General features: G+C 40.8%; 1 protein-coding gene across 1 annotated transcript in view; it reads right to left on the minus strand.

Moving 5' to 3' along the window:
* Window positions 1-10,596: 10,596 nt before the first annotated feature.
* Window positions 10,597-24,626, minus strand: part of MAPK1IP1L (mitogen-activated protein kinase 1 interacting protein 1 like) — an 18,127-nt gene continuing 4,097 nt past the window's right edge. The window contains exons 2-5 of the mRNA XM_017515803.2: window positions 18,220-18,241; window positions 16,601-17,308; window positions 13,406-15,335; window positions 10,597-13,092 (exon numbers count right to left, since the gene is read on the minus strand). Of these exons, the coding sequence (XP_017371292.1) occupies window positions 15,324-15,335; window positions 16,601-17,308; window positions 18,220-18,237 (738 nt within the window). The 5' untranslated portion in view covers window positions 18,238-18,241 and the 3' untranslated portion in view covers window positions 10,597-13,092; window positions 13,406-15,323. The remainder of the gene's footprint in view (window positions 13,093-13,405; window positions 15,336-16,600; window positions 17,309-18,219; window positions 18,242-24,626) is intronic.

Here is a 24,626-nt window from a genome sequence, read left to right on the forward strand (position 1 = left end):
ACGGGGTTTCACCATGTTGACCAGGATGGTCTCGATCTCTTGACCTCGTGATCCACCCGCCTCGGCCTCCCACAGTGCTGGGATTACAGGCTTGAGCCACCGCGCCCGGCCTGAAATATTTTTGCTTATTTCTCTTAGGCCTGTTCTATCTTCCTTTGTCCTAGGTCAAAATCTTATCAACTCCTTTGTCCAAGGCTCAGATCCCTGGAGACTCATTCCAAGAAGGCCTCTCTTGCCGATTCTCCAATCAGAGTAGTTGTTGACCTTCCTGTACACAATCTAGTCTCTCATGTAATCCCAGATGAGCTGGGAAAAGCAGTGCTCTTTTTTAGAGTATGAGGTGTTCAGAGTTGCTAGTAGGCCTGAGACTCTCAAATGAATAGCTCATGTGTACTACCAAAACCCAGCAAGAAGGAACAGTGCAGCTGTGGGCAGCCAAGAAGCCAGTCGTGCTCACAGGTACATGGCTGACGTCAGTGCGGATAACGCATAAAAGCTGTTCCAGGGTGGAGCTGTTCTCTGGAATGTTGGGAACACACTACTCAGAGGTACAATTGTGACACTGGACTTCCTCCCCAGATAGGGTGCCTGCCTGCCCTTCACCTCTTGCTGAAACTCACTCACATACCCAGGCCTGGGGCTTGCAATTTTCCTAATTCATCCCTAAGGTGAGCTGCTTTCAAACAGTGTGTGAATTTGATTTGGAAATATGGCCAGTTGCAAAGTACCATGAGGTGACATGAGGTGAGGAGACAGACTTTTTTTTTTTTTTGAGACAGAGTCTTACTGTGTCACCCAGGCTGGAGTGCAGTGGCACGATTTCGGCTCACTGCAATCTCTGCCTCCCTGGTTCAAGCAATTCTCCTGCCTTAGCCTCCCGAGTAGCTGGGATTACAGGCACATGCCATCACACCCAGCTAATTTTTGTATTTTTAGTAGAGACATAGTTTCATCATATTGGTCAGGATGGTTTCGATCTCCTGACCTTGTAATCCGCCCGCCTCGGCCTCCCAAAATGCTGGGATTATAGGTGTGAGCCACTGCGCCCGGCCATAAGACAGACTTTCTTTTGGACTCTCTTTCTCCGAGATAGGTCTTTTTCCGAAGTGCATTAAAATATTAATGGTACCCTGCATGATAAAGGGGAAAAAAGATGGCTCTGCCTTCCCCAAGCTGTGAATTTTACCCCTTGCTTAAGTTGTTGTGAGGTTACAACAACTTAAGTTGTGAGTAAAGACCTTGGGTAAGTGACGGGGCTTATAGGGCATTGCTAACGGATAAAATAGAAAACAAAGCACAGGGGTGAATGTCTAAGACATCACTAGTGTTCAACAAATGATAGCTGTTTAACTATTAGATGCTCCTCAGGTATCCTTAGAGCAGTCTGTGCCTCCTGCCTCAGTAACATCACGCCAGATAAAAATGGCCTGCTCATTTTTCTGTTTCTTCTGCTAAACTGTAACTCTCTTGTAGGCCCAATAACTAGAAAAATGCCTTTCAGCTCCCATAATAAGCTTGTATCTGATGTCATCTTGTTGCCCAGGCTGGAGTGCAGTGGCACAATCTTGGCTCACGGCAACCTCCACCTCCTGAGTTCAAGTGATTCTCCTGCCTCAGCCTCCCAAGTAGCTGGGGTTAAAGGCGCCTACCACCATGCCCAGCTAATTTTTGTATTTTTAGTAGAGACAGGGTTTCGCCATGTTGGCCAGGCTGGTCTTTAACTCTGGCCTCATGATCCACCCGCCTCAGCCCCTCAAAGTGCTGGGATTACAGGTGTGGGCCACCACATCTGACCCTCAATTTACAGCTGAATAAAATGAAGGCACCACAAGGTAGAGTAATTCAGCCAATGTGATCTATGTAGTAAGCAGTGGAGTAAAGATTTAAACACAGCTGGCCAGGTTCTAGAACCTGTGCTCTTTTTTTTTGTTTTTTTTTTGAGATGGAGTCTTGTTCTGTCGCCTACACTGAAATGCAGTAGCACGTTCTCGGCTCTGTAACCTCCACACTGTAACTCCGCCTCCCGAGTTCAAGTGATTCTTCTGCCTCAGCCTCCCAAGTAGCTAGAACTATAGGTGCACACCACCATGCCTGGTTAATTTTTGTATTTTTAGTAGAGATGAGGTTTCACCATGTTGGCCAAGCTGGTCTCGAACTCCTGACCTCAAGTGATCCACCCACCTTGGCCTCCCAAAGTGCTGGGATTACAGGCATGAGCCACCACTCCCGGCCTGCTCTTTACCTCTGTACTACGCTGCCTCAATCCTTACTCTAATTATGTTTTTCTCATTTTTCTCCCTAATAGCACAATGAAAAATACCATCCCTATTGTCTCTTGTATTTGTGGGGCCATCTTTATTCTGAGGTTCTCATTGTACTGGCTCAACACAATGCCTTACACAATTGAATGCTTTACAGTCGCCTCCCCATTGGTGCAGAGCTGGGTCTGGCATGCTGGGTTTATGACCCAATTATGCTCTTTCACAAAAACATTTCTGGGTGCCATTGTCAGACAGGACACTAGACTGAGTGGACCACTGCGAAAACCCTTTTATGCTCTTGTGTTCTAAATGACAGCCCTGTTTCCTAAAGTAATTGAGATTTTCAGCTATCAGCATAAAAGGAAACCATGGATGCTAGGCACAGCCTCGTGCTGCTGTTACATGCCCCAGACACCAGTCACCACTGAAGTCAGGCCTGTCTGCCTCTGTCAAAGACAGTCTCAGTGAAACTGTAGTTTTCTTTCAATATTAGGTGATCAGGTCCCGTATATGCAAGAGAATTACATACCTTTGGAATTAAATAAATCAAATGAATTCTCATGTATAGCCACTACCTCGCTCAGTAGAATATTACCAGAATCTCAGGCTAAGCATGGTGGCTCACACCTATAATATCCCAGCATTTTGGGGGGCTGAGGTGGGTGGATCGCTTGAGCCCAGAAGTTCAAGACCAGCCTGGGCCACATGGCAAAAAACCATCTCTACAAAAAAAAATAGTTGGGCCTAGTGGTATATGCCTGTAGTCCCAGCTACCAGGGAGGCTGAGGTGGGAGGATTGCTTGAGGGGAGGTTGAGCCTGCGGTAAGCTGTGATTGCGCACTGCACTGCACTCCAGCCTGGGTGACAGAGTGAGACTCCATCTCAAAAAAAAAAAAAAAAAAAGGATAGATTCTGGGAGTATATGTGTATATCCAGAATACACACACACACACACACACACACACACACATATATGTATATATCCAGGATCTATCTTCTCCCCACAGCATCCTTCTCCCACTCCTCCCCCTGGCAATGCTAACATGCTTTTCATTATAGAGTATTAGTCATTTGAAAGAGATAATTTTTCAGATGTGATTCCTAAGTACTTTATGTTATAAAAGGTGCTAGCAGCAAATGAATATTCAAACTTATAGTTTGAAGTTTCATTAAAAAAATTTTTTTTTTTTTAATAGGGACAGGGTTTCACCAGGCTGTTCTTGAATTCCTGACTTCATGATCCGCCTGCCTTGGCCTCCCAAAGTGCTAGGATTACAGGTGTGAGCCACCGCACCCAGCCTGAAGTTTCATTTTCAATGTGAACTGATACTGTCAGTGAGCTTTCTATCCTAACTTTACAGCAGTGCTGCAGTCTAATAGTGTGCTGAGAACAGATGTGTCATTAAATTGTCAATGTACAAAATTAATTTTTGCCACAAACTGGGGACACACACTCCTGTGGCAGTGACTGCCAGGATGTTAAGATGGCTGATGCTGGGTGGGATGCAGTGGCTCACACATGTAACCCCAGCACTTTGGGAGGCAGATAAATTGCCTGAGGTCAGCAGTTCGAGACCAGCCTGGCCAACATGGTGAAACCCTGTCTGTACTAAAAATACAAAAAAATTTGCTAAGCCTGGTTCCAGGCACCTGTAATCCCAGCTACTCGGGAGGCTGAGGCAGGGGAATCTCTTGAACCTGGGATTTGGAGGTTGCAGTGAGCTGAGATCATGCCACTACACTCCAGCCCAGGTGACAGTGTGAGACTCTGTCTCAAAAAAAAAAAAAAAGATGGCTGGTGCTGCAGATGAGGAAGAGCAGATGCAAATGGCAGGAGTGAAGAGGTGACTGTTACCTACATGAAGCCACAGTCACAGACAGATTGCTTCCTGCAACACGTAAGAACTTTGCCATGTAACTATGTAAGAGAACTTGGCTATGGCAGCAGATGCTCTCCTCAAACACCCTGATGAATACTAGTGTGGTAACACCTGAAGCACTTAATTCTTACAGGAGAGCCACAAGTTCTAGTATTCAAAAATGCACCTCAAGCACGAGAAAGTTGACAGCTCTTTCTCAGCCAATAGATATTCCTGAAAAAAAATTTTTTTTGAGACAGAGTCTTGCTCTGTCACCCAGGCTGGAGGGCAATGGTGTGGCCTCAGCTCACTGCAGCCTCCGCCTCCTGGGTTCAAGCGATTCTCCTGCGTCAGCCTCCTGAGTAGCTGGGATTACAAGTGCCTGCCACCATGCCGGGCTAAGTTTTTTGTATTTTTAGTAGAGATGGGGTTTTACCATGTTGGCCAGGCTGGTCTTGAACTCCTGACCTTGTGATCTGCCCACCTAGGCCTCCGAAAGTGCTGGGATTACCGGAGTGAGCCACCACACCCAGCTTCTGAAATGGTTTAACAAGTTTTTGCTATTTCCCTGCCTGTAAATTACCCTATAAAATAATAATCTCACTGCCCCCTTCCATTGCTCTTTATTGTGAATTAGAAACGAAACATGTGTGTCAGGAGGAAATGAAATGCAATTCTATTACAGAATTGGTAATGTTTATAGGCAGCAGCCAGAAACCCTCCAAAATTGGACATAAGCAAGGCGTGGTGGCTCATGCCTGTAATCCCAGAACTTTGGGAGGCTGAGGCAGGAGGATTGCTTGAGTCCAGGAGTTCAAGACCAGCCTGGGCCACATAGCAAGATCCTATCTCTAAAATAAAATAAAATAAAAATAAATAAAATAGACATAATTTTTGGTACTACTCAGTTTACGAGGGGATTAAGTTGGTAAAAAGCAGCTTTAAGGGAAATTGCTTTCTGACTTGAGAGGGAAAAAGACATAATTGTGGCTATGTAGCAGAAATCTTTGGAGAGATGCCCAGAAAAGGAGAAAGCACTGTTCCCAACCCTCTTTCTGTATCTAGCTCCTCTATCTTAGAAGAATGACTCCCTGTTCCAGAACTGGAAAGTGCTTGCTTCTTGCTTTGGGGACTTACTGAAGATAATGTAGCTGCAATTGAGTGACTTGGATGTGGTTCTTCACCTTTATAAGATGATGCAGTGTGAGTAGTAACCTAAATAATATAGTTGTCTCTCAATATCCACAGGGGATTGGTTCCAGGACCCTCCTTGGATACCAAAATCCACAGCTGCTCTGGTCCCTGATATAAAATGGTGTTGTATTTGCATGTAAACTATGCACATCCTCCCTTATACTTAAAATTATCTGTAGATTACTTAGAATACCTAATACACTGTAAATGCTAGTACATAGTTGTCATATTGTATTTTACATTTTGTATTACTTAATTGTTGTTTTTCTTCGGAATATTTTCCACCTGAGGTTGGTTGAATCCCCAGATGCAGAACCCACAGATACAAGGGGCCAACTGTATGTGAATGAAGGGGTAACTTCTATGATAAAACACCTTTTTGTTTTTGTTTTTGTTTTTTGAGACAGCGTCTCACTCTGTCACCAAGTGCCAGGCTGGAGTGCAGTGGCATAATCTCGGCTCACTGCATCTCCGCCTCCCGGGTTCAAGCAATTCTCCTGCCTCAGCCTCCTGAGTAGCTGGGACTATAGGCGCACGCCACTACGCTCAGCTAATTTTTGTATTTTTAGTAGAGATGGGGTTTCACCATGTTGGTCAGGATGGTCTTGATCTCTTGACCTTGTGATCCACCTGCCTCGGCTGCCCAAAGTGCTGGGATTATAGGCTTGAGCCACCGCGCCTGGCCAGGGTTGTTTTTTTTTTTTTTTTTTTTTTGAGATGGAGTCTCACTCTTGTTGCCCAGGCCAGAGTGAAGTGGCGTGATTTGGCTCACCGCAACCTCCTCCTCCCGCAATTCTCCTCCCTCAGCCTCCCGAGTAGCTGGGATTACATGCATGTGCCACCACGCCTGGCTAATTTTGCATTTTAGTAGATACGGGGTTTCTCCATGTTGGTCAGGTTGGTCTCAAACTCCGGACCTCAGGCGATCCACGCGTCTTGGCCTCCCAAAGTCCTGGGATTACAGGAGTGAGCCACTGAGCCTGGCCCTCAAAACATGTTTTTTTAGGATAAAAAAACATTTTTTTTTCTCTGAGGAAATAAAATCTTCACTGGTACTCTTTTTTTTGTTGTTGTTATATTTAGGACAATCATGTAACTTATCATTAAAACCAGGACACTTTTGAGGATACAAAGGAGGTGCTTCAATAATTATACCTGGAGGCTGGGCACAGTGGCTCATGCCTATAATCCCAGCACTTTGGCAGGCCAAGGCAGGCAGATGAGCTGAGGTCAGGAGTTTGAGACCAGTCTGGCTAACATGATGAAACCGCGTCTCTACTAAAAATACAAAAATTACCTGGATGTGATGGCGTGCACCTGTAATCCCAGCTAGTCGGGAAGCTGAGGCAGGAGAGTCACTTGAACCCGGGAGGTGGAGGTTGCAGTGAGCTGAGATCGTGCCAGTGCACTCCAGCCTGGGCGACAAAGGCAAAACTCCGTCTCAGAAAAAAAATGATACCTGGAAAACAGAAACGAGAATAATTCCAGGCTAACTGGGATGTATGACCACTTGCTTGGAGCACAAGGTTGGTGGTTGATAAATACTATGATCACATTGTATACTCCCTGTTCCCCCGGCCATGTGAAATAAGAGCTAATCACATTGTGTAACGTTTAATCCTTGACCTTGATCATCTAATTAGATCATCATCTAATTTTTTTTGAGACAGGATCTTACTCTGTCACTCAGGTATGGTGCCATCATGGCTCATTGCTACCTTTGCTTCTTGGGCTCATGTGATCCTCCCGCCTCAGCCACTCAAGTAGCTGGGATTATAGCCATGAGCCACCACATCTGTGTGATAATCTGATTTTTTTTTTTTTTTTGGAGACGGAGTCTCACTCTGTTGCTTAGACTGGAGTGCAATAACGCAACCACCTGGCCTTTACAAAAGGAATATTCATGTAGACATACTGTATTAGATGTGCATTGTTTGGGGTATGCTAACATACCCAGTGGATCTCTGGCTAGAGGGAATGAAGAATGTTTTTTCCCTCATGGTACTTTGAGTGTTGGTATGTTTATAGGTAAGGGAAGTGAGTACGGCAAACTAATCAATTGCCCTAAATCACACACCAGAGCTGAGATCAAAGCTCAAAATAAAAACTCTAAAAAATAAATTCATGACCCAATACCGATTTAGAAAGTAAAAAATAAAAATACAAACTCTGCCCTGTGAATCCCCAGCAGTTGTGTTACTTGCTGAGCCATGAAGGGCTGCCTTTTAGAATCTGATCTCAGATGCATGGGAGGTGGAGACTTATTAACACCTTTCAGACAAGAAATCTTATGTTTGGAAGCTGCTTTTCCTAGTTCGCACAAGTCCTCTTCAACCCACTTCTATAAAAAGCCCAAGTAAGAGTCCTAATCATTAGTCATGCAGTTTGGTCTTTTTGTAGATTTGAGCATTCAAGAAGGGATGCAGGTGATTCATTAAGCTTAGTACTTGGGGTTTTTGTGTGTTGCAGTAACTAAGCAACAGTTAAGATATTTTAACTTAGCATGTCCTGCATTGGCACGTTTAAAAAAAGAACTGTCACGCCATGCTTGGCAGAACCTCCCTCTGACTCTTCCACACTCTGTGCAGTTCCTGTACATCTTGGCTGCCCATGCACTGCTAACAGAGACCTCTTCTGTCTCAGCTGCTCTGACAGCCTTGGCCTAGTGTGTACCACTGCAGGGTAGCTGGATACCCATGTCCCCAATGACTGGTAACTGCAAAGGCTGGACCTGGAACTAGGGGTTTCATCATCCGCTACCTTTTCTTAACAATTCTCATTTTATTTTATTTTATTTTATTTTATTTTATTTATTTATTTATTTATTTTTTGAGACGGAGTTTCGCTCTTGTTACCCAGGCTGGAGTGCAATGGCCCAATCTCAGCTCACTGCAACCTCTGCCTCCTGGGTTCAGGCAATTCTCCTGCCTCAGCCTCCTGAGTAGCTGGGATAACAGGCACGTGCCACCATGCCCAACTAATTTTTTGTATTTTTAGTAGAGACGGGGTTTCACCATGTTGACCAGGATGGTCTCGATCTCTTGACCTCGTGATCCACCCGCCTCGGCCTCCCAAAGTGCTGGGATTACAGGTTTGAGCCACCGCGCCCGGCCTCACACATTCACATTTTAAACCCACGCTTAACTGTTACACCTTTGAACATTTGCCTTTATGAAAACACAACTCAAGTTCTAGATTAGCAATTTAAGAACTGTGATTATTCACAAAACAATGCATTTCAAACATAACCATTAGCTTTTTTTTTTTCCTGAATGTTCAATGAAACTCACTAAATGATATGTGAGAGGCTTGCTACATAACATTCAGTATTAGATAGATTTGACTTTCCAGGTATGGTTTTGGAAAAATTGCAGTACTAGATGCATGAACCTAGTGTTTAAATTCTAAGCCTTGGTGTTGGAAGAGCTGGTTCCATTATTTATGTGGTATGACTCTGGGAATTTAACCTTTTTAGAGACAGGATCTTGCTGTTGTCTAGGCTGGAGTGCAGCATTGTAGCCTCTAACTCCAGGGCTCAAGTGATCCTGCCACCTTGGCCTCCTGAGTAGCTGGGACTAGAGGCACACGCCACCACACCTGGCTAATTCTTAAATTCTGGTTTGTGATGAGGTCTTGCTATGTTGCCCAGGCTAGTCTCAAAGTCCTGGCTTCCAATGATCCTCCTGCCCTGGCCTTTCAAAGTGTTAGGATTACACAAGCATGAAGCACCGCACATCTCTTTTAAACTTGGTTTCCTTACCTCTAAAGAGACTTTTAAATCTACATATCTTTAAGGAAAGCTAGACAAAGTGGCCATTAAATAAAACAACCTCTGACAGAAAACATAATCGGAGAAAACTTAAAAAATGTTCTATTTCTTCTTTTCTAAAGAAGCCATTCTAAGGATGGCTTAGAATCCCAGATGACCTGATTTTATTATACTTGAGAACTTTTGACTATGATCTAAATAAACCTCAAGCAGGAGACATGGTCATCTATAATGGCAGTTTTTTTAAAATTTAAAAGCAGCAAATCTCTACCCTTCCTGAAACAACTTACCAGTAAGGAAAACACATAAAGTGCCAAGTGGAAGTGCTTTAGTGAAAGGGAGAAACTAAGCTCTATAATATCTATTCACTTGATCCTCTCCTCGGCACTGGGAAAATCAAATGAGAAAAAAAATGAGAGAAAAGTTTAAGTGCCACAGGAGAGCCGGGCGTGGTGGCTCAAGCCTGTAATCCTAGCACTTTGGGAGGCTGAGGTGGATGGATCATGTGAGGTCAGGAGTTTGAGACCAGCCTGGCCAACACGGCAAACCCCCATCTCTAGTAAAAATACAAAAATTAGCTAGGACTGGTGGTGGGCACCTGTAATTCCAGCTACTTGAGAGGCTGAGGCAGGAGAATCGCTTGAACTGAAGTTTGCAGTGAGGTGAGATTGCACCACTGCACTCCAGCCTGGGCGACACAGTGAGACTCTGTCTTGAAAACAAATAAAAGCCACAGGAATAAGCTCTATGAGATGACCCAAATCCTCTTCTGGCATTAGAATTCTATTGTATGCCTCATTTAAAATAAGTGAGCTAATATTCAGAATTCTATTTTGCTTTCGAGATGGGTTGCAAAAGGATTGGTGCTAAGAGTATCAATACAGTGATTTAAAAAAAGCACTTGCTTGGGTCAGGTAACGAGGATAGCATGTTTGTCAGAGCAATGTCATCTCACAACAGGAAAATATAGAAACTGGCCCTGCTCCAGAATGGTCTTATTGCACCATCCATTTCATAGCTCCACTTTAGGAGGATACTTTCATGGGATATTGAGTAACATATCAAAAACAATTTAAAATTTTACAGCTGCATTTTGTTCAATTATAAGGCAAAATGAAGGAATTCCTTCCAAAAATAGAAGTACTGCATTCATTCATTCATTGCCCTATTCCAACTGGAGTTCCAAGAAATGACAGCAAAACCTGCTGCGGGAAAATGGTAAACTCCACCAAGTTTAATAATGTGACCTTCACTAAATGTGTAGCAGTTAATGACAAAAGTAGAACTATCTTTGATAACAGAAAGTGGGGGAGTGAGGGGAGTGGGGACAGGGAAAGTTCCCTGACTTCATATTATTGTATATGCAGATAATCTGGTTACAAAGAGTAGCCTAGCCTTGAAAGGAGACAATGGACACCATGTTGCTGAAAGAGGGTGTGTGGAGGAATGGTTGTTTCCAGACATCCTTAGTCAATGTAGGTCACATGCAAAAAGGTATCTCAGGCCCTTTTTCCCTCCTTTATGACAACAAATTTGTGTTAATTAGGCTCTGGACTTGCTCAGAGAAGCCCAGAATTAGGCCTAAAGAATAAACATGAAAAAATCTGTGAAACCATGAAAATACATTTTTTAAAAAAGTTTTCAGGTATAATACACAAAAGCAAACAAGTTTATCTTAAAAAATATCAAGTATCACATCCATAGCCTATTCCTAATTATAATTACTTTTTAAAGCAACATTTGTCTTTGTTTACAAATACAGCAGCAGGTGATAAAATCTAGTACTCAAACTGATTGCTTACAATTTACAATACAAACAAATGTATATGTCTCAAATCACATTTTAGGCAGTTTAACTTAAAATGTATAGACAATTACATACATTAAATTTGTCATTACTGTCAATGAAAAATCACAATTTCAAGAAAATTACAAAGAACTTTCATAGAGCACACAGTCAAGTTTACTTAATGGCAACAAGTCAGTATCTGTTAATCAGTGACAGGCAGTGAAAGTGCCTTTATCCAGGGGTAAAGTGAAGAGGCAAACAAACTATCCTGTTACTTTGCACACTTGAATTGTGCTCAACACTACAATCTTGAAAAACATTAACTCTGTTTTTAGAAAAGGTATGCCACATGTTGCCCTTTAAAATGCCCAAAGGCTGGTTATAATTTCCACCAGCAGCAACCCTAACACGTTTATCTAGGTAAACTAATAATGAATGGTGTGCTAACCAATTCTGTAATGTTACTTCTAGACTATGAGCCTCTCAAGGACAGGGATTCCCTCATAGCTGGCAAAGAACCTGGATCAAGGACAATAGCATCTACTGAATGACTCAGATGTTTTCGATAGCTAGAAGCTTGCCTGGCATTTACAAAATACTGATTTTTATTGGCAATTTTTGTTTTACATGGCAGAATTCTGAAAAGTGTCTGTCTTCAATACTAAATATTGCTTTATTAAAATCAAAAAATAGTCTTCCCTGAAAGCCACATACAACTTTCTATGCATAGTACAATAGATCAGTGTGATTTATCTGAATTTAGGCTTATGGTCTTCAAAAACTTGGAAGTTTGTGCCTAATTTCCAGGCTTTCTAACCCTGGCATTTGATAAAACTAGCTTCTGTCATTCAGGGTGAGAGAATTGAGACATTGGCACTTATTGTTAAGAAGTGTAGGCAATTGATATTTAAAGTAGGCACAGTCTTAACAAAAACTCTGAGTAGAGCTATTTTCATCTACACAAAGTTTCAAAAGCTGTACATGAGTGCCATAGGTAGCACTAATAATTTGTGAGGTAACATATCAAGGGCAAATTGATTGGTTTTCTAGAAAATACTCCAATAGTCCGTTGTAGTGGTGTGACTGACTGAGGCAAAATATATACTTTTCTTCTCTGCCCTATTACTCTTCTCTACTGAAGACAACCTACAGTAAAGTAGACAAGGAAGTCAGTCCTTGGGTAATTAGAAAATGTATTGTCTATTTCTGAATAATCAGTGTATTACTTTACACAAAATAGGGCTGAGTCAGAGCTGTAAATGGTGTCTTTAAAAGCATGAAAAGATGAGGTGGTGGCAGGCTGGGACAGACAAGCCAAGGTTATCTGAAGCACTCCACTTGATTCTTGAGAACTGTGTGTGAATGAGGACCTAAGGTCTATTAGGTCCATGTTTTAATTTTTGTCTTTTTGGTTTCAACATTTCAAAACTTAAGATTCCAACTCCAGAAACAGTATTTCTGAACACATCTCAACTATTTCCGTTAGATGTATTTGAAAGTTCTTCCTCTGAAGCCCAAATGTCAGCATATTCTATAATCTGTATCCCCACTAAGACCAAACATACTTGCTAGCAAGCAGTCTTTTCCATAAACCAATTTCAGCCTATCATGTCTTGTATTGAAAGCAACATTATTCCCTTTTAAAAAGGAAAAAAGCCTTTCTCTGTGCCGTTCCCCATTCCTCCACTGAAACTCCTGCCTTTCTTAACTCCACACTGAACCAACCTAAAATACTTTTTGGCCCAGAATGCCAACAAGAATTGAAGAAAAGATGCTTTACAAAAATAACAAGAATATAAAAGCAAATTCTATTATCCCTTTTATCTCCATTCTTACATCAAAAAAAAAAAAAAATCCCCAAAATACCAGTCGTAAAGTCCTTGAAAACAAAGGGACTACAATGGCAGTATCATTTAGGGCACATGGGCAGTATGGGTCACTAGCAAAGTTATGCTTATTGGGAGTAGCAATCCCAAATCGTATTCATAGCCCTTCATGTGCTTTAGCAACAGATTTTTCTCCCCAAATCAATGGACTTCACATTTATAGAATCCTAAAACTGCTATCTCTTCTTCCTAGTCAAATTATACCCGCTGTAGTGTTAAACTAAATACTGCTAAGCTGTCAGCTTATCCCAATGTAGGATAGCTAAAGTAACTTAAGGAGAGGTATCTTTGCAGCCATCTCACTTTTCAGATCATTTTATCCCTCCATGGTTAACTGACATTTTTTTTTTTTTTTTTGAGATGGAGTTTCACTCTTGTTACCCAGGCTGGAGTGCAATGGCGCGATCTCGGCTCACCGCAACCTCCGCCTCCTGGGTTCAGGCAATTCTCCTGCCTCAGCCTCCTGAGTAGCTGGGATTACAGGCACGCGCCACCATGCCCAGCTAATTTTTTGTATTTTTAGTAGAGACGAGGTTTCACCATGTTGACCAGGATGGTCTCGATCTCTTGACCTCGTGATCCACCCGCCTCGGCCTCCCAAAGTGCTGGGATTACAGGCTTGAGCCACCGCGCCCGGCCTGGTTAACTGACATTTTGATGTTGATGACAATTCAAGCTGTGACTCCTAAGGTTACCTGCCTTGTCAACTGGGGGCTACTTTGACAAGAGTTCCATAGTATTGTAGATAGCCAACACCTGTCCTTACAGAGATGTGAAAGAAAAAATGATGACATTTGTCACTATGGTAAGAGCCATCTAACAACTTTCCCCAATCTGAAAATATGTTAACAAGTTAGTTTCTCATTTCTGAACGCTTGAATCTATCATCTAGTTAACACAATGGAGGCTTAAACACTGAATGTTCCTCTCAAAGGTAACCATTCTGCTTTCTTAAAAGGAGGTAGCTATCAAACCAAAAAACTGGCAGCATTTGGCATTCTTGACATTTTAATTAGAGCAGAAATAAACTAAATATTTTATTTCTAAGCAAAAACAGAGCTCCAGCATAAATCCTGTTTGTCTGAGAAAATTCACAATACATTTTAGAAATCCAATGGATACATTCAAAATGTTATCTAATAAATAACAAGGTCAGGTCTACCCCAAATCTAAGAATCTGATTTAAACATAAGGTGCCAAAAAACTACTAGGGCTGTTTTTTGGTGGTTATAAACAATAATTAATATTTAAGCAATACAGTCACACTGCTTTAAACTCAGTTGCAGAGATCTACAATTTATTATTTTCAGTGTTAGAGCTAGAGGGTAATTTTTTCAAAGATGGCACTCAACTCCACTTATTTACCTGTCAACAAATACAGAACTGAACTGTTAGCCAAAAGCACTTTACAAAAAGACTCAGGAAACTATGCAGGAGACAATGACATAGCTTAACCAGACTCTGAAAGATACATTATTTTGATTCACACTTGTACAAAGAGAACAGTCATATCTGCATGACTTAAGGTTCTCTAAACACAACTGTTTTATGTTTTACACCTCTAGAGTGTGCCAGTTTAGCACATCAGGGAGGAATCAAGGGCTGTGCTCCTTCTAAAGAACCAAGGGCAACTGGGGTGGGGGTGGCTGCAGGGAATGCCCTGGGCAGAAGAGCTGCCTCAGTTTTTTGTGGGAAAGAAAACTACTTGTTGCAATTAAGCAATTCCTAGGGTTTATCTAGTTTGAGGTTCAAAACAAAGGAGAGAATTCTTTCCTTCCTTGAGCTTTTTCCAAAGCAATATGCACATCTCATAATCAAATCTCAAGTAGTATAAAGAGATAATCAATTATCTAAAAATTTAATTTACATACATGTTGGCCTGGATTAAAAAGAAAAAAGTTAGTTTCCATAAAGAGCAGACTTTAGTGCTGTATGGCCCATATGACTAAAAACAAACGAAGTTTTATTAAAAGCTCAAGGATAAAAATGAACACTGGCTGTCTACTAAACTTCACATCTGACAATAATTACTGACAGTTTAAAAATGTATATCCAAAATATAACCTCAAGAGGACCAGGTTTATTTATCTGACAGAGCAGCTCAAAATGTTGAGAGGCATCATTTGTTTAGATATGAGGGGTTATACTCAAAGTGTATTTATTTGGAGGGGAAAGTGATTATAGAAAAATACTTGAAATAAATTGCCAATGAGTTGCAGATTCTAACAATAATCCACACATCATCTTAGATTTTTAAGTGTGTAGTTTCATAGTTTAAACAAATTCTGTCAAAGAGCTATTCAATATACTTAATCACTTTAACTTTCCATGAAAACCAAACAAAAATCACATCCGAATGATTTACTTCTATGCTTTTATCTGATTGTATACATATGATGTACTACACATCCAAGTACAAGAGGCAGTTATCTTCTCTGAGAGGTGCAAGAGTTGTTCTTTCATGAATGCCCTCTAATAGTGAAACCAGCAATTTTTATATATGCATTCATGTGCATATAGATGTACTTCAAAAAGCAAAGCGTCATCTCTTCGTCCATTGTTAACTTAATGGTAAGACTGAAATAGAAGAAAGAAAAAGTCAACTTCTAGATTTTGCAAATGGAGTTTATTAACTCCTTACTGTGGCTTAAATTTATTGCTTAATAAATCCAAAAACCAAATTACGTCATTTACTATGGCATACACTTAACGCAAAACCAAATATTTTTAGAGAATATATATATAGCAAGAAATTCAAGTTTTGGGGGTACTTTATGGTTTTTTTTTTTCCCTTTATAGCTGAAGTGGATGTCTGACTAATCTAATTGAAGATCTAACTAGTTATTTTGTGTTAAGAGTCAACAGATTTTTATTTCCTGGCCAGGTGAGGATGCTCAGGCCTGTAATCCCAGCACTTTGGGAGGCTGAGGCAGGTGGATCACTTGAGTCAGGAGTTCAAGACCAGCCTGGCCAACATGGTGAAACCCTGTCTCTACTAAAAATACAAAAATTATTAGCTGGGCATGGTGGCGGATGCCTGTAATCCCAGCTACTAAGGAGGTTGCGGTAAGAGAACAGCTTGAACCCAGGAGGCGGAGGTTGCAGTGAGCCAAGATCGTGCCACTGCATTTCTACCTGGGTGACAGAGCAAGACTCTGTCTCAAAAAAAAAAAAAAAGTTCCCAAATTTTTTTCCTAAGTTAAGTTCTTTACGCTGCATTTGGATACTCACTTGGCTTACCTCACAGGAGTACTTTTCTACTCAGTTATATGACCAAAACAGGCTCCTCAACTAAGATGTTAACCCCACTCTGGCGACAGTAAAGCATAAAGCATTATATGTAAACTGACAATAAAGAATAGGGGTATAATCTTGAGTTCGAGAATTGCTTGAAAGATGAGCAACGTTATCTACTTATTGCCTTGGATTCTCTAAAAATCTACCTCTATCAGGCCAGACAGGTAGAGCCTGCTTGTATTGAACTGAGCTTTGGTATGATGCTACAAAACAATACTGAGAAATAATAATAAAACAAAACATCCTAATGAAATGAACTTCAGAGTTTACCTAAAGGATGCTACTGAGGACACTGCTTACTACATTACAAAGTCTCTGGGGATCTTTGGAAAATTTTTCTTTTTAGCACAAGGAATACTTAAAATAGTGCTTTCATTTTTAAATGCTTCACCTGAAGGTTTGAAATTTACTCATTTAATATATACCCACCCTCTTTTAAAACCCTAAAAGCTTTCTTAATCTTCCATCCAAAACTGGGGAGAAACAATCTTTCAGTTGTGCTTATGTACAATCAGTACATTTAAAATAACAAATTGAACACTCACATGGGGGCCACCAGGCATCGGTGGAGCACCAGAAGGTCCCGAAGGCACTTGGAAAGGATTACTGGGAGTAGGATAGAGTCCTGGTGTAGGATACGATCCTGTAGGGGCAGGATATGGTGCTGGTGGTCCCCAGGCTCCTGGTGGAACAGTGCCCCATGGAACAGGTGGTGCTGCCCCAGGGGCTTGGGGAGGAGGAGGAGCAGGATATGGCCCTGGAGATGGATATGGCATATTAGGGGTAGGATACTGCCCTCCCATTCCTGGAGCCCAAGGTCCAGAAGACATGGATCCCCATGGACCTAAAGGACCAGCTGCAGCTGGATCTGTGGGTGCACCATATGGTCTAGGTAGCTCTGGAAAGGGCATATTTGGTGTAGGATATGGCCCTGTGGGGCCAGGGCCTGGCACAGTTGGGGCTGGATAAGGACCACCAGGTGGGGGGCATGATGGTCCGGAAGGAGGAAAGGGTGCTGGGGGTCCTGGAGGTGGTCCGGTGGGAGGCACGGAGGGATACATTCCTGTTGGTGCTGGTCCAAAAGGCACAGTAGAGGGTGTTGCACTTGGTGGGAGTCCAGATGGCACCGAAGGTGGAGCACTCGGATTATTCCAAGGGTTGGAGCCTGGCCAGCCTTGAGGAGGTTGGCCAGTTTTTGTATTGCTCACTGCAGACGTTTTGGCAGGGGAGTGTTCAGGTAGTGCATCTGCCAACTGGAATACAAAACAGATACATCTTATCTATCTTATCTAGGGAAAAGTCATATCAAACACTATTATAAACCCACAGAAAATAAACAGTAAGCTATAGAGCGAGGGATTATAAACTCCAAGAACATCTTCAAAAGCTAAGCTTTTCATATAAAAAATACTCTATTTAACACAAAACTTGAGGTGTTACTTTGAATCTCAACTTTACAACACAAATTCTTCAAAGAAGCTCAAGTTTTCTAAATACAACTAATCATATGCTTCATTTCTCTGCTGTATTAATATAACAAAGCATAGTAATTAAGAGGCTAGAACAGTCAAGATATGAATTTAAATCCTGGCTTTATCTCAAAGGAGTTACATACTCCGAGATAGAGCTTCTTTTCAAAAACTGTTTTAGGGTTAACTTGAGGCTTAAATGTGATAATTCATGTAGTACACTTAAAAGAGTGCCTGGTATTTAACAATTTCCAATAAATGTTGGCTTTGATTAATACTCTCAGGGTAAAAGAGAACAACAGAAGTAACATCTTAAATTTTCATTTAAGGATTCATAAATATATAGGAAACATTTCCAAACATATTATCTAAGTAAACTAAGGCAAATCACCTATCAAAATTCCTCCCCCACCCCCAAAACCAAGAATCACAAAAAGCATCTCTTTTATTTATTTATAGACAGGGTCTCACTCTGTTGCCCAAGCAGAACTGCAATGGCATGATCATGGCTCACTATAGCCTGGAACTCTTGGGGTCAAGGGATCCTCCCAAGTAGCTAGGACTACAGGTGCACGCCATCACACCCAGCTAAAACAATCTCTTTTAAGTGAAAAGATTTATGTAGCCCACAGTTAGGGCCATGTTGTTTTTCTTAAGAAATGAAAAACTTATCATGGATAAACTCATCAACTTACCGAAAATTCATCAGACATTTTCCTAAAAAAAAGAAAGAAATGAAGGAAGAAAGAAAAATTTCAAAATCAGTGTTCACCATTTCTTAAATATTCCTTAAGGAACTTTCTATGCATACATTATTATTACTTAAATGGAATCTTTTTTGTAAAGTGTTTTTCTTTACATAGGAAAGTATTCCACACAGTTCATCCAGTTCTATCAACTTTGTCCCTTTTCATGGCTGCACATCATACACAAATGATTTGTAATTTCATTTACATTATTTTTGTAGCAGTATAGGTTGTTTTATTTATTTATTTATTTATTTTTTTTGAGACGGAGTTTCACTCATGTTACCCAGGCTGGAGTGCAATGGTGCGATCTCGGCTCACCGCAACCTCCGCCTCCTGGGTTCAGGCAATTCTCCTGCCTCAGCCTCCTGAGTAGCTGGGATTACAGGCACGCGCCACCATGCCCGGCTAATTTTTTGTAGTTTAGTAGAGACGGGGTTTCACCATGTTGACCAGGATGGTCTCGATCTCTTGACCTCGTGATCCACCCGCCTCAGCCTCCCAAAGTGCTGGGATTACAGGCTTGAGCCACCGCGCCCGGCCAGGTTGTTTTAAATATAATACAGTGAACATCTCTGAACACTTATCTTTGTTCATGAGTGAGAATCTATCACCAGGAAGAAGCACTGGTCATGTAATCTACAGAGTCAACAGATAAATTTATCGAAAATCCATTTGAAAAATCCATGTCAATTTACAGTCACTCAACTCCTTTTTTACCCCTGGATATTAAAATTTATTAATTGTTTATAATGACGATACTAAAAATTAGCGTCTAATTTAAACTTACATTTCCTTTTCTTTTTTTTTGGAGACAGGGTCTTACTCTGTCACTCAGGCTGGAGTGCAGTGGTGAGATCACAGCTCACTGCAGTCTTAATCTGGGCTCAAGTCATCTTCTTGTCTGTCTCCCTAATAGCTGGCACTACAGGCTTATGCCACCATGCCCCAAGAATTTCTTCAATTAAAAAATTTTTTTTTTGTACAGATAGGTATCTCAGTATGTTGCCCAGGCCTGGTCTCAAACTCCTGGTCTCAAGGGACCCTCCTGCCTCAGCCTCCCAAAATGTTGGGATTATAAGCATGAGTCACGGTGTATAACCCCAAATTTAAATTTACTGATATCCTGAACTACTTTTACCAATTTTTAAATTGAAGTGTAATTAACACTCAACCAAATGCAGAGATCTTAAGAGTTTAGATTAACAAGTTCTGACAACTGTCACCAACTCTAACCACCTCAAGATATAGAACATTTTTCACTCTAGAAAGTTTACTCGTCCTCCTTTCCAATCAACTGCCATGCCCCATGGCAGTCAATTTTTGACTTAATTTTCCTTGTTCTTTGACTTTACATAAATAAAGGACTGTATCTATGTATTCTTTTTTTTTTTTTTTTTTTTTTTCTTAAGACAGGGTTTCACCATGTTGGTCAGGCTGGTCTTGAACTCCCAACCTCAGGTGATCCACCCGCCTTGGCCTCCAAAGTGCTTGGATTACAGGCGTGAGCCACTACGCCCAGCCGGTTTGTACTCTTTACCTTTCATCATTTCATTGCTCAGTAGTGCATCTTTTTTTCTCAGCTTTATAACATACTAAGGAGACTAGTTCTCATCATGAGATTAAAATTTTTCTCCCAAATTCCTTTTATCTGTAGATCTCTTAAATGGCATATTTTGGTACAAAAGTTTTAAATTTCATGTAATCAAATCTATCAATATTTTCCTACATGTGGCTTCTGGCTTTTGTGATTTACTTACAAAGGCCTTCCCTACTCTGAGATTAGCCTTGCTTTCATATTTTTATGGTTTAACTTGTTTAAAATTTTCAAATTCTTCCAAAGAATAATTATCAAATAATCTATCTTTTCCCAACTAATTGGACAAGCTACCTTTACCACACTCTACTGCTGCCATTTATAAGTAGCATTTATCCAATGTTTACCGTGGAACAGGCAGTGTGCACCACCTCACTTGGTAGCTCCAGAACCTTATGATGCAAATTTTATTTTCACTCCTAGTTTACAGCTGGAGAAGAGGAAGCTTGGCAAGTTGACCTGTTTAAGGTCCCAGAGCCAATGACAAGGAGAGAAGCAGTTCAAACCCAGTATAGTTTGCCTCAAGTTTAGGCTCTTAACAAGCAGGCTACAGAGCCTCCTTCATGTCCCACAGATATTGTGGACTTTATTCTTTCCTTTTCTTTTCGAGACAGGGTCTTGCTTTGTTGCCAAGCCTGGAGTGCAGTGGCACCATCATAGCTCATTGCAGCCCTGACCTCTGAGCTCAATCGATTCTGCCCATCTAATTTTTTGTAAAAACGGGATTTCACCATGTTATCCAGGCCAGTCTTGAACTCCAGAGTTCAAATGATCTTCCTGCTGTGGCCTCCCCCAAGGTGTTGGGATTATAGGCGTGAGCCACCGCACCCAGCTGACTTTATTCTTTCCTACTGGTCTGCAACTGTATCATTCCATTTTAACTACAGAAGCTTTACAATATATTTTAAATAAACATTTGAGTCACTCTACTGTTTTCTTTTTCTTCAGATTTTCCTGTATATGTATTTTTACTTTTTCCAGGTCATTAAAAAAATAAATAAGCCTGTTAGCATTCTAGTTGGAAATGCATTAAATTTACAAATTAATCTACAGGAACATCTGATATATTTAAAATGTCAAATCTTCTCTGTCAAGAACAAGATATAGTCATCCCTTGATATCTGAAGGAGAATGGTTCTAGGAACCCCACAGATACTCAAATCCCAGGATGCACAAGTACCTGATATAAAAATGGTATAGTATTTAGATATAACCTATGCACATCCTCCTGTATAAAGCATCTCTATATTACTTAAAATAATGTAAGCACTACATAATTATATTAACTTTTATTTTCTATTGTTTCTATTGCTTCCCCCTGAATTTATTTATTTTTATATTTTATTTTTTTTGAGACAGAGTCTCACTCTGCCACCCAGGCTGGAGTGCAATAGCCTGATCTCAGCCCATTGCAACCTCTACCTGCTGGGTTCAAGCAATCCTCCTGCCTCAGCCTTGCGAGTAGCTGGGATTACAGGCACACACCCCATGCCCTAATTGTGTATTTTTAGTAGATTTCTAACTGTTAAACTTTTTCCTGTGGTTGTAAATAGGCTCTTTCATTATATTTTCTGATTGTTCATATACGGAACAGGGTTTTAAAATTTTAGTCTACAGGAGGTCCTCAAAAAATGTTTCATTCAACTTAATTTTGTTCTAATGTTTATGAGAAAAAAAGGGAGTTCCAGCTGAGGTCACTGTCAACGTGAAGTTGGCTCATTCCCCCCACATCTTAATGGGTTTTCTCCAATGCTTGAACTTCCTCCCATATCCCAAAGATGCACATAAATGGGTGTGTGTGTCTACACAGCCCAGTATCAGTGAGTGTGGGTGTGCATGAGAGCACTCTGCGATGGGATGGCGTCCTGTTCAGGGCTAGTTCCCACCTTGGGCCCTGAATTGCCAGGAAAGGCTCTAGCCATTGAGACCCTGAACTGGAACAGGGAGGCAGATAATTATCTTACTTTTTATTCATCTTTCTTAAATGTATACACAACTCACATTCAATTTTTTTTTTGAGACAGGGTTTTGCTCTGTCACCCAGGCTGGTGTGCAGTAGTATGACCACTGCTCACCGCAACCTTGACCTCCCAGGCTCAAGTGATCCTCCTACTTCAGCCTTGTAAGTAGCATGGTCCACAAGCGTCCGCCACCACATCCAACTAAGTTTTAAAATTTTTAGTAGACGTCATTTAAATGTTTAATACTACAAGCATTTAGTGATGTTTTTCTGACCAGAAATATGCTGTAGGAATTTAACTCTTGTTTATATTTAACCTAGCATAAAACTCGTTTTGCTATGCATCGCTTTGCTTAAAGTTGCACTTTCCAAGAACCCATTGATGATAAGTAAGCAATATTACTGAATTATTTTATTCTTCAAAGTTTCTCACTTGATTTCTGGGATTTCCAGGCCTCCCCACCCCCACAAAAAATCATGCCATTTGCAAAAAATAATTTTTCCTTCTCTAATATTTACGCCTCTTTTCTCTTTTGTACTTGCTAGGACTTAAAACATGAATTGTTAAGTAGTGATAGCAGGCATAGCAATCTTGTTTCCAACTCTCCTGGGAATGCTTCTAACGTTTAAGTATGATTCTCATTTTTAGTTTGAGATTTTTAAAAATTACATTTAGGAAGTTTTTTATTTATGGCTATGCTATTACTTATTCTTGTTTCGTTAGTTAATAAAGAAAGCAAGAAGACATTAAATTTACAAGATTTTTCAGTATCTTTTGTTAAAATTTTTTTTAGACTTTTCAGTATCTAATGAATTGATCTCATGGTTTTTCTCCTTTGACCTATCAATACAATATTAATATAGAGCCACCTTTGTATTCTTTTTTTTTTTTTTTTTTTACAGAGTTTCGCTCTTGTTACCCAGGCTGCAGTGCAATGGCACGGTCTCAGCTCCCTGCAACCTCCGCCTCCTGGGTTCAGGCAATTCTCCTGCCTCAGCCTCCTGAGTAGCTGGGATTACAGGCATGCGCCACCATGCCCAGCTAANCATGCCTGGCTAATTTTTGTATTTGTAGTAGAGATGGAGTTTTGGTTTTACCATGTTGGTCAGGCTTATCTCGAACTCCTGACTTCGTGATCCACCCGCCTCGGCCTCCCAAAGTGCTGGGATTACAGGTGTGAGCCACCGCGCCTGGCCCACCTTTGTATTCTTAGCATATTCTTTCTTTCTTTTTTTTTTTTTTAGAGACAGGGTTTCTGCATGTTGGTCAGGCTTATCTCGAACTCCTGACCTCAGGTGATCTGCCCACCTTAGACTCCCAAATGGCTGGAGTTACAGGCATGAGCCACCACACCTGGCCTCTTAGCATCTTATTTCTAATTTTGACTTGGTTATCATGAGGAATGATAAAGGATAAGAACATGAAGGCCAAGAACCCAAGCCTATCCCAATTGCTATATCCTTTTTATTCAGAATATCAAAAAAACACATACAAACCCATTCCCAAGTTAAGGTTTAACATCACACAATAAAATTCTTAGGACTAACAGTGTAGAAAATAATGTTAAGTTGTAAGACTAACATGCTTTTTTAACAGGATTAGCTTTTCTGAAATAGAAAATGATTCTGTATCCAAGTTTACATTAATTCGGGAGTAGAGAATCAAAGCAAACCATTCAATTTCAAATGGTCTTGCTGTTCAGTTTTCAGAATTACTCTTTTCCCTCTCAACTGAGGAAAAACATACACAATATAGAGTTACCTAGTCACAGAATTATAGAAAATATATTCTGCAAGTTAGTAATAGTCAACTGACTCACAATACTACTTCAAAATGTTAAAGTTCAAAAAATCAAAGTTTGGAAGATAGGGGAGGTGCTAGAATCTTGTGATTAAATAATAAAGCCCTGAGCATAGTAATTAGTAAAAAGTTTTGTTCTACGGCACTGTCTTAGGAAAGTGACCAGCCCTCCATACCTAGAATAAACAGTGTTCACGTTAGAGTAATCCCCCCTTATCCATAGTTTCAGTTACCCAAGGTCTGAAAATATTAAATGGAAAATCCCAGAAATAAACAATTCCTAAGTTTTTTTTTTTTTTTGAGACAATTCTCACTCTGTTGCCCAGGATAAAGTACAGTGGCCTGATCTCGACTCACTGCAACCTCTGCCTTTGGGTTTAAGCGATTCTTCTACCTAAGCCTCCTGAGTAGCTGGGATTACAGGCACACCCAGCTACCATGCCCAGCTAATTTTTGCATTTTTGGTAGAGACAGGGTTTCACCATGTTGGATAGGCTGGTCTCGAACTCCTGGCATCAAGTATTCTGCCCACCTCGGTCTCCCAAAGTGATGGGATTACAGGCATGAGCCATTGCACCCGTCCAATTCCTAAGTTTTAAATGGGGCAAGAGTATGTTCTGAGTTGCAAAATAAAACTTTGCACCATCCTGCCTAGGATGTGAATCATCTCTTTGTCCAGTGCATCCATGCTGTATACACTATACACTATCAGTCTGTCTTGGCCATTAGATCTAAAAAGCACAGTATATTTAGGCTTCGGCAGTGTATATAGACTTCTGTTTCAGGCATTCACTAGGGAGTGCTGCAATGTGTCCCCCAGGATAAGGCGGGGACAACTATAATTGGAACCATTCCAATTTGCTCTTTGGAGAATACTTTCATTAGAAAAGGTGAAAAACAGAGTTGGATATGAATGCTTCAATATGAGGAGAGCTGCAGAATGTAAAAAGTTTAGGTTTTCTAAAAAGTTATTCTTAGCTATGCGGTAGTAGGCACCT

Source organism: Cebus imitator, unplaced genomic scaffold (assembly GCF_001604975.1).
Source record: "Cebus imitator isolate Cc_AM_T3 unplaced genomic scaffold, Cebus_imitator-1.0 Scaffold560, whole genome shotgun sequence".
NCBI lineage: Eukaryota > Metazoa > Chordata > Mammalia > Primates > Cebidae > Cebus > Cebus imitator.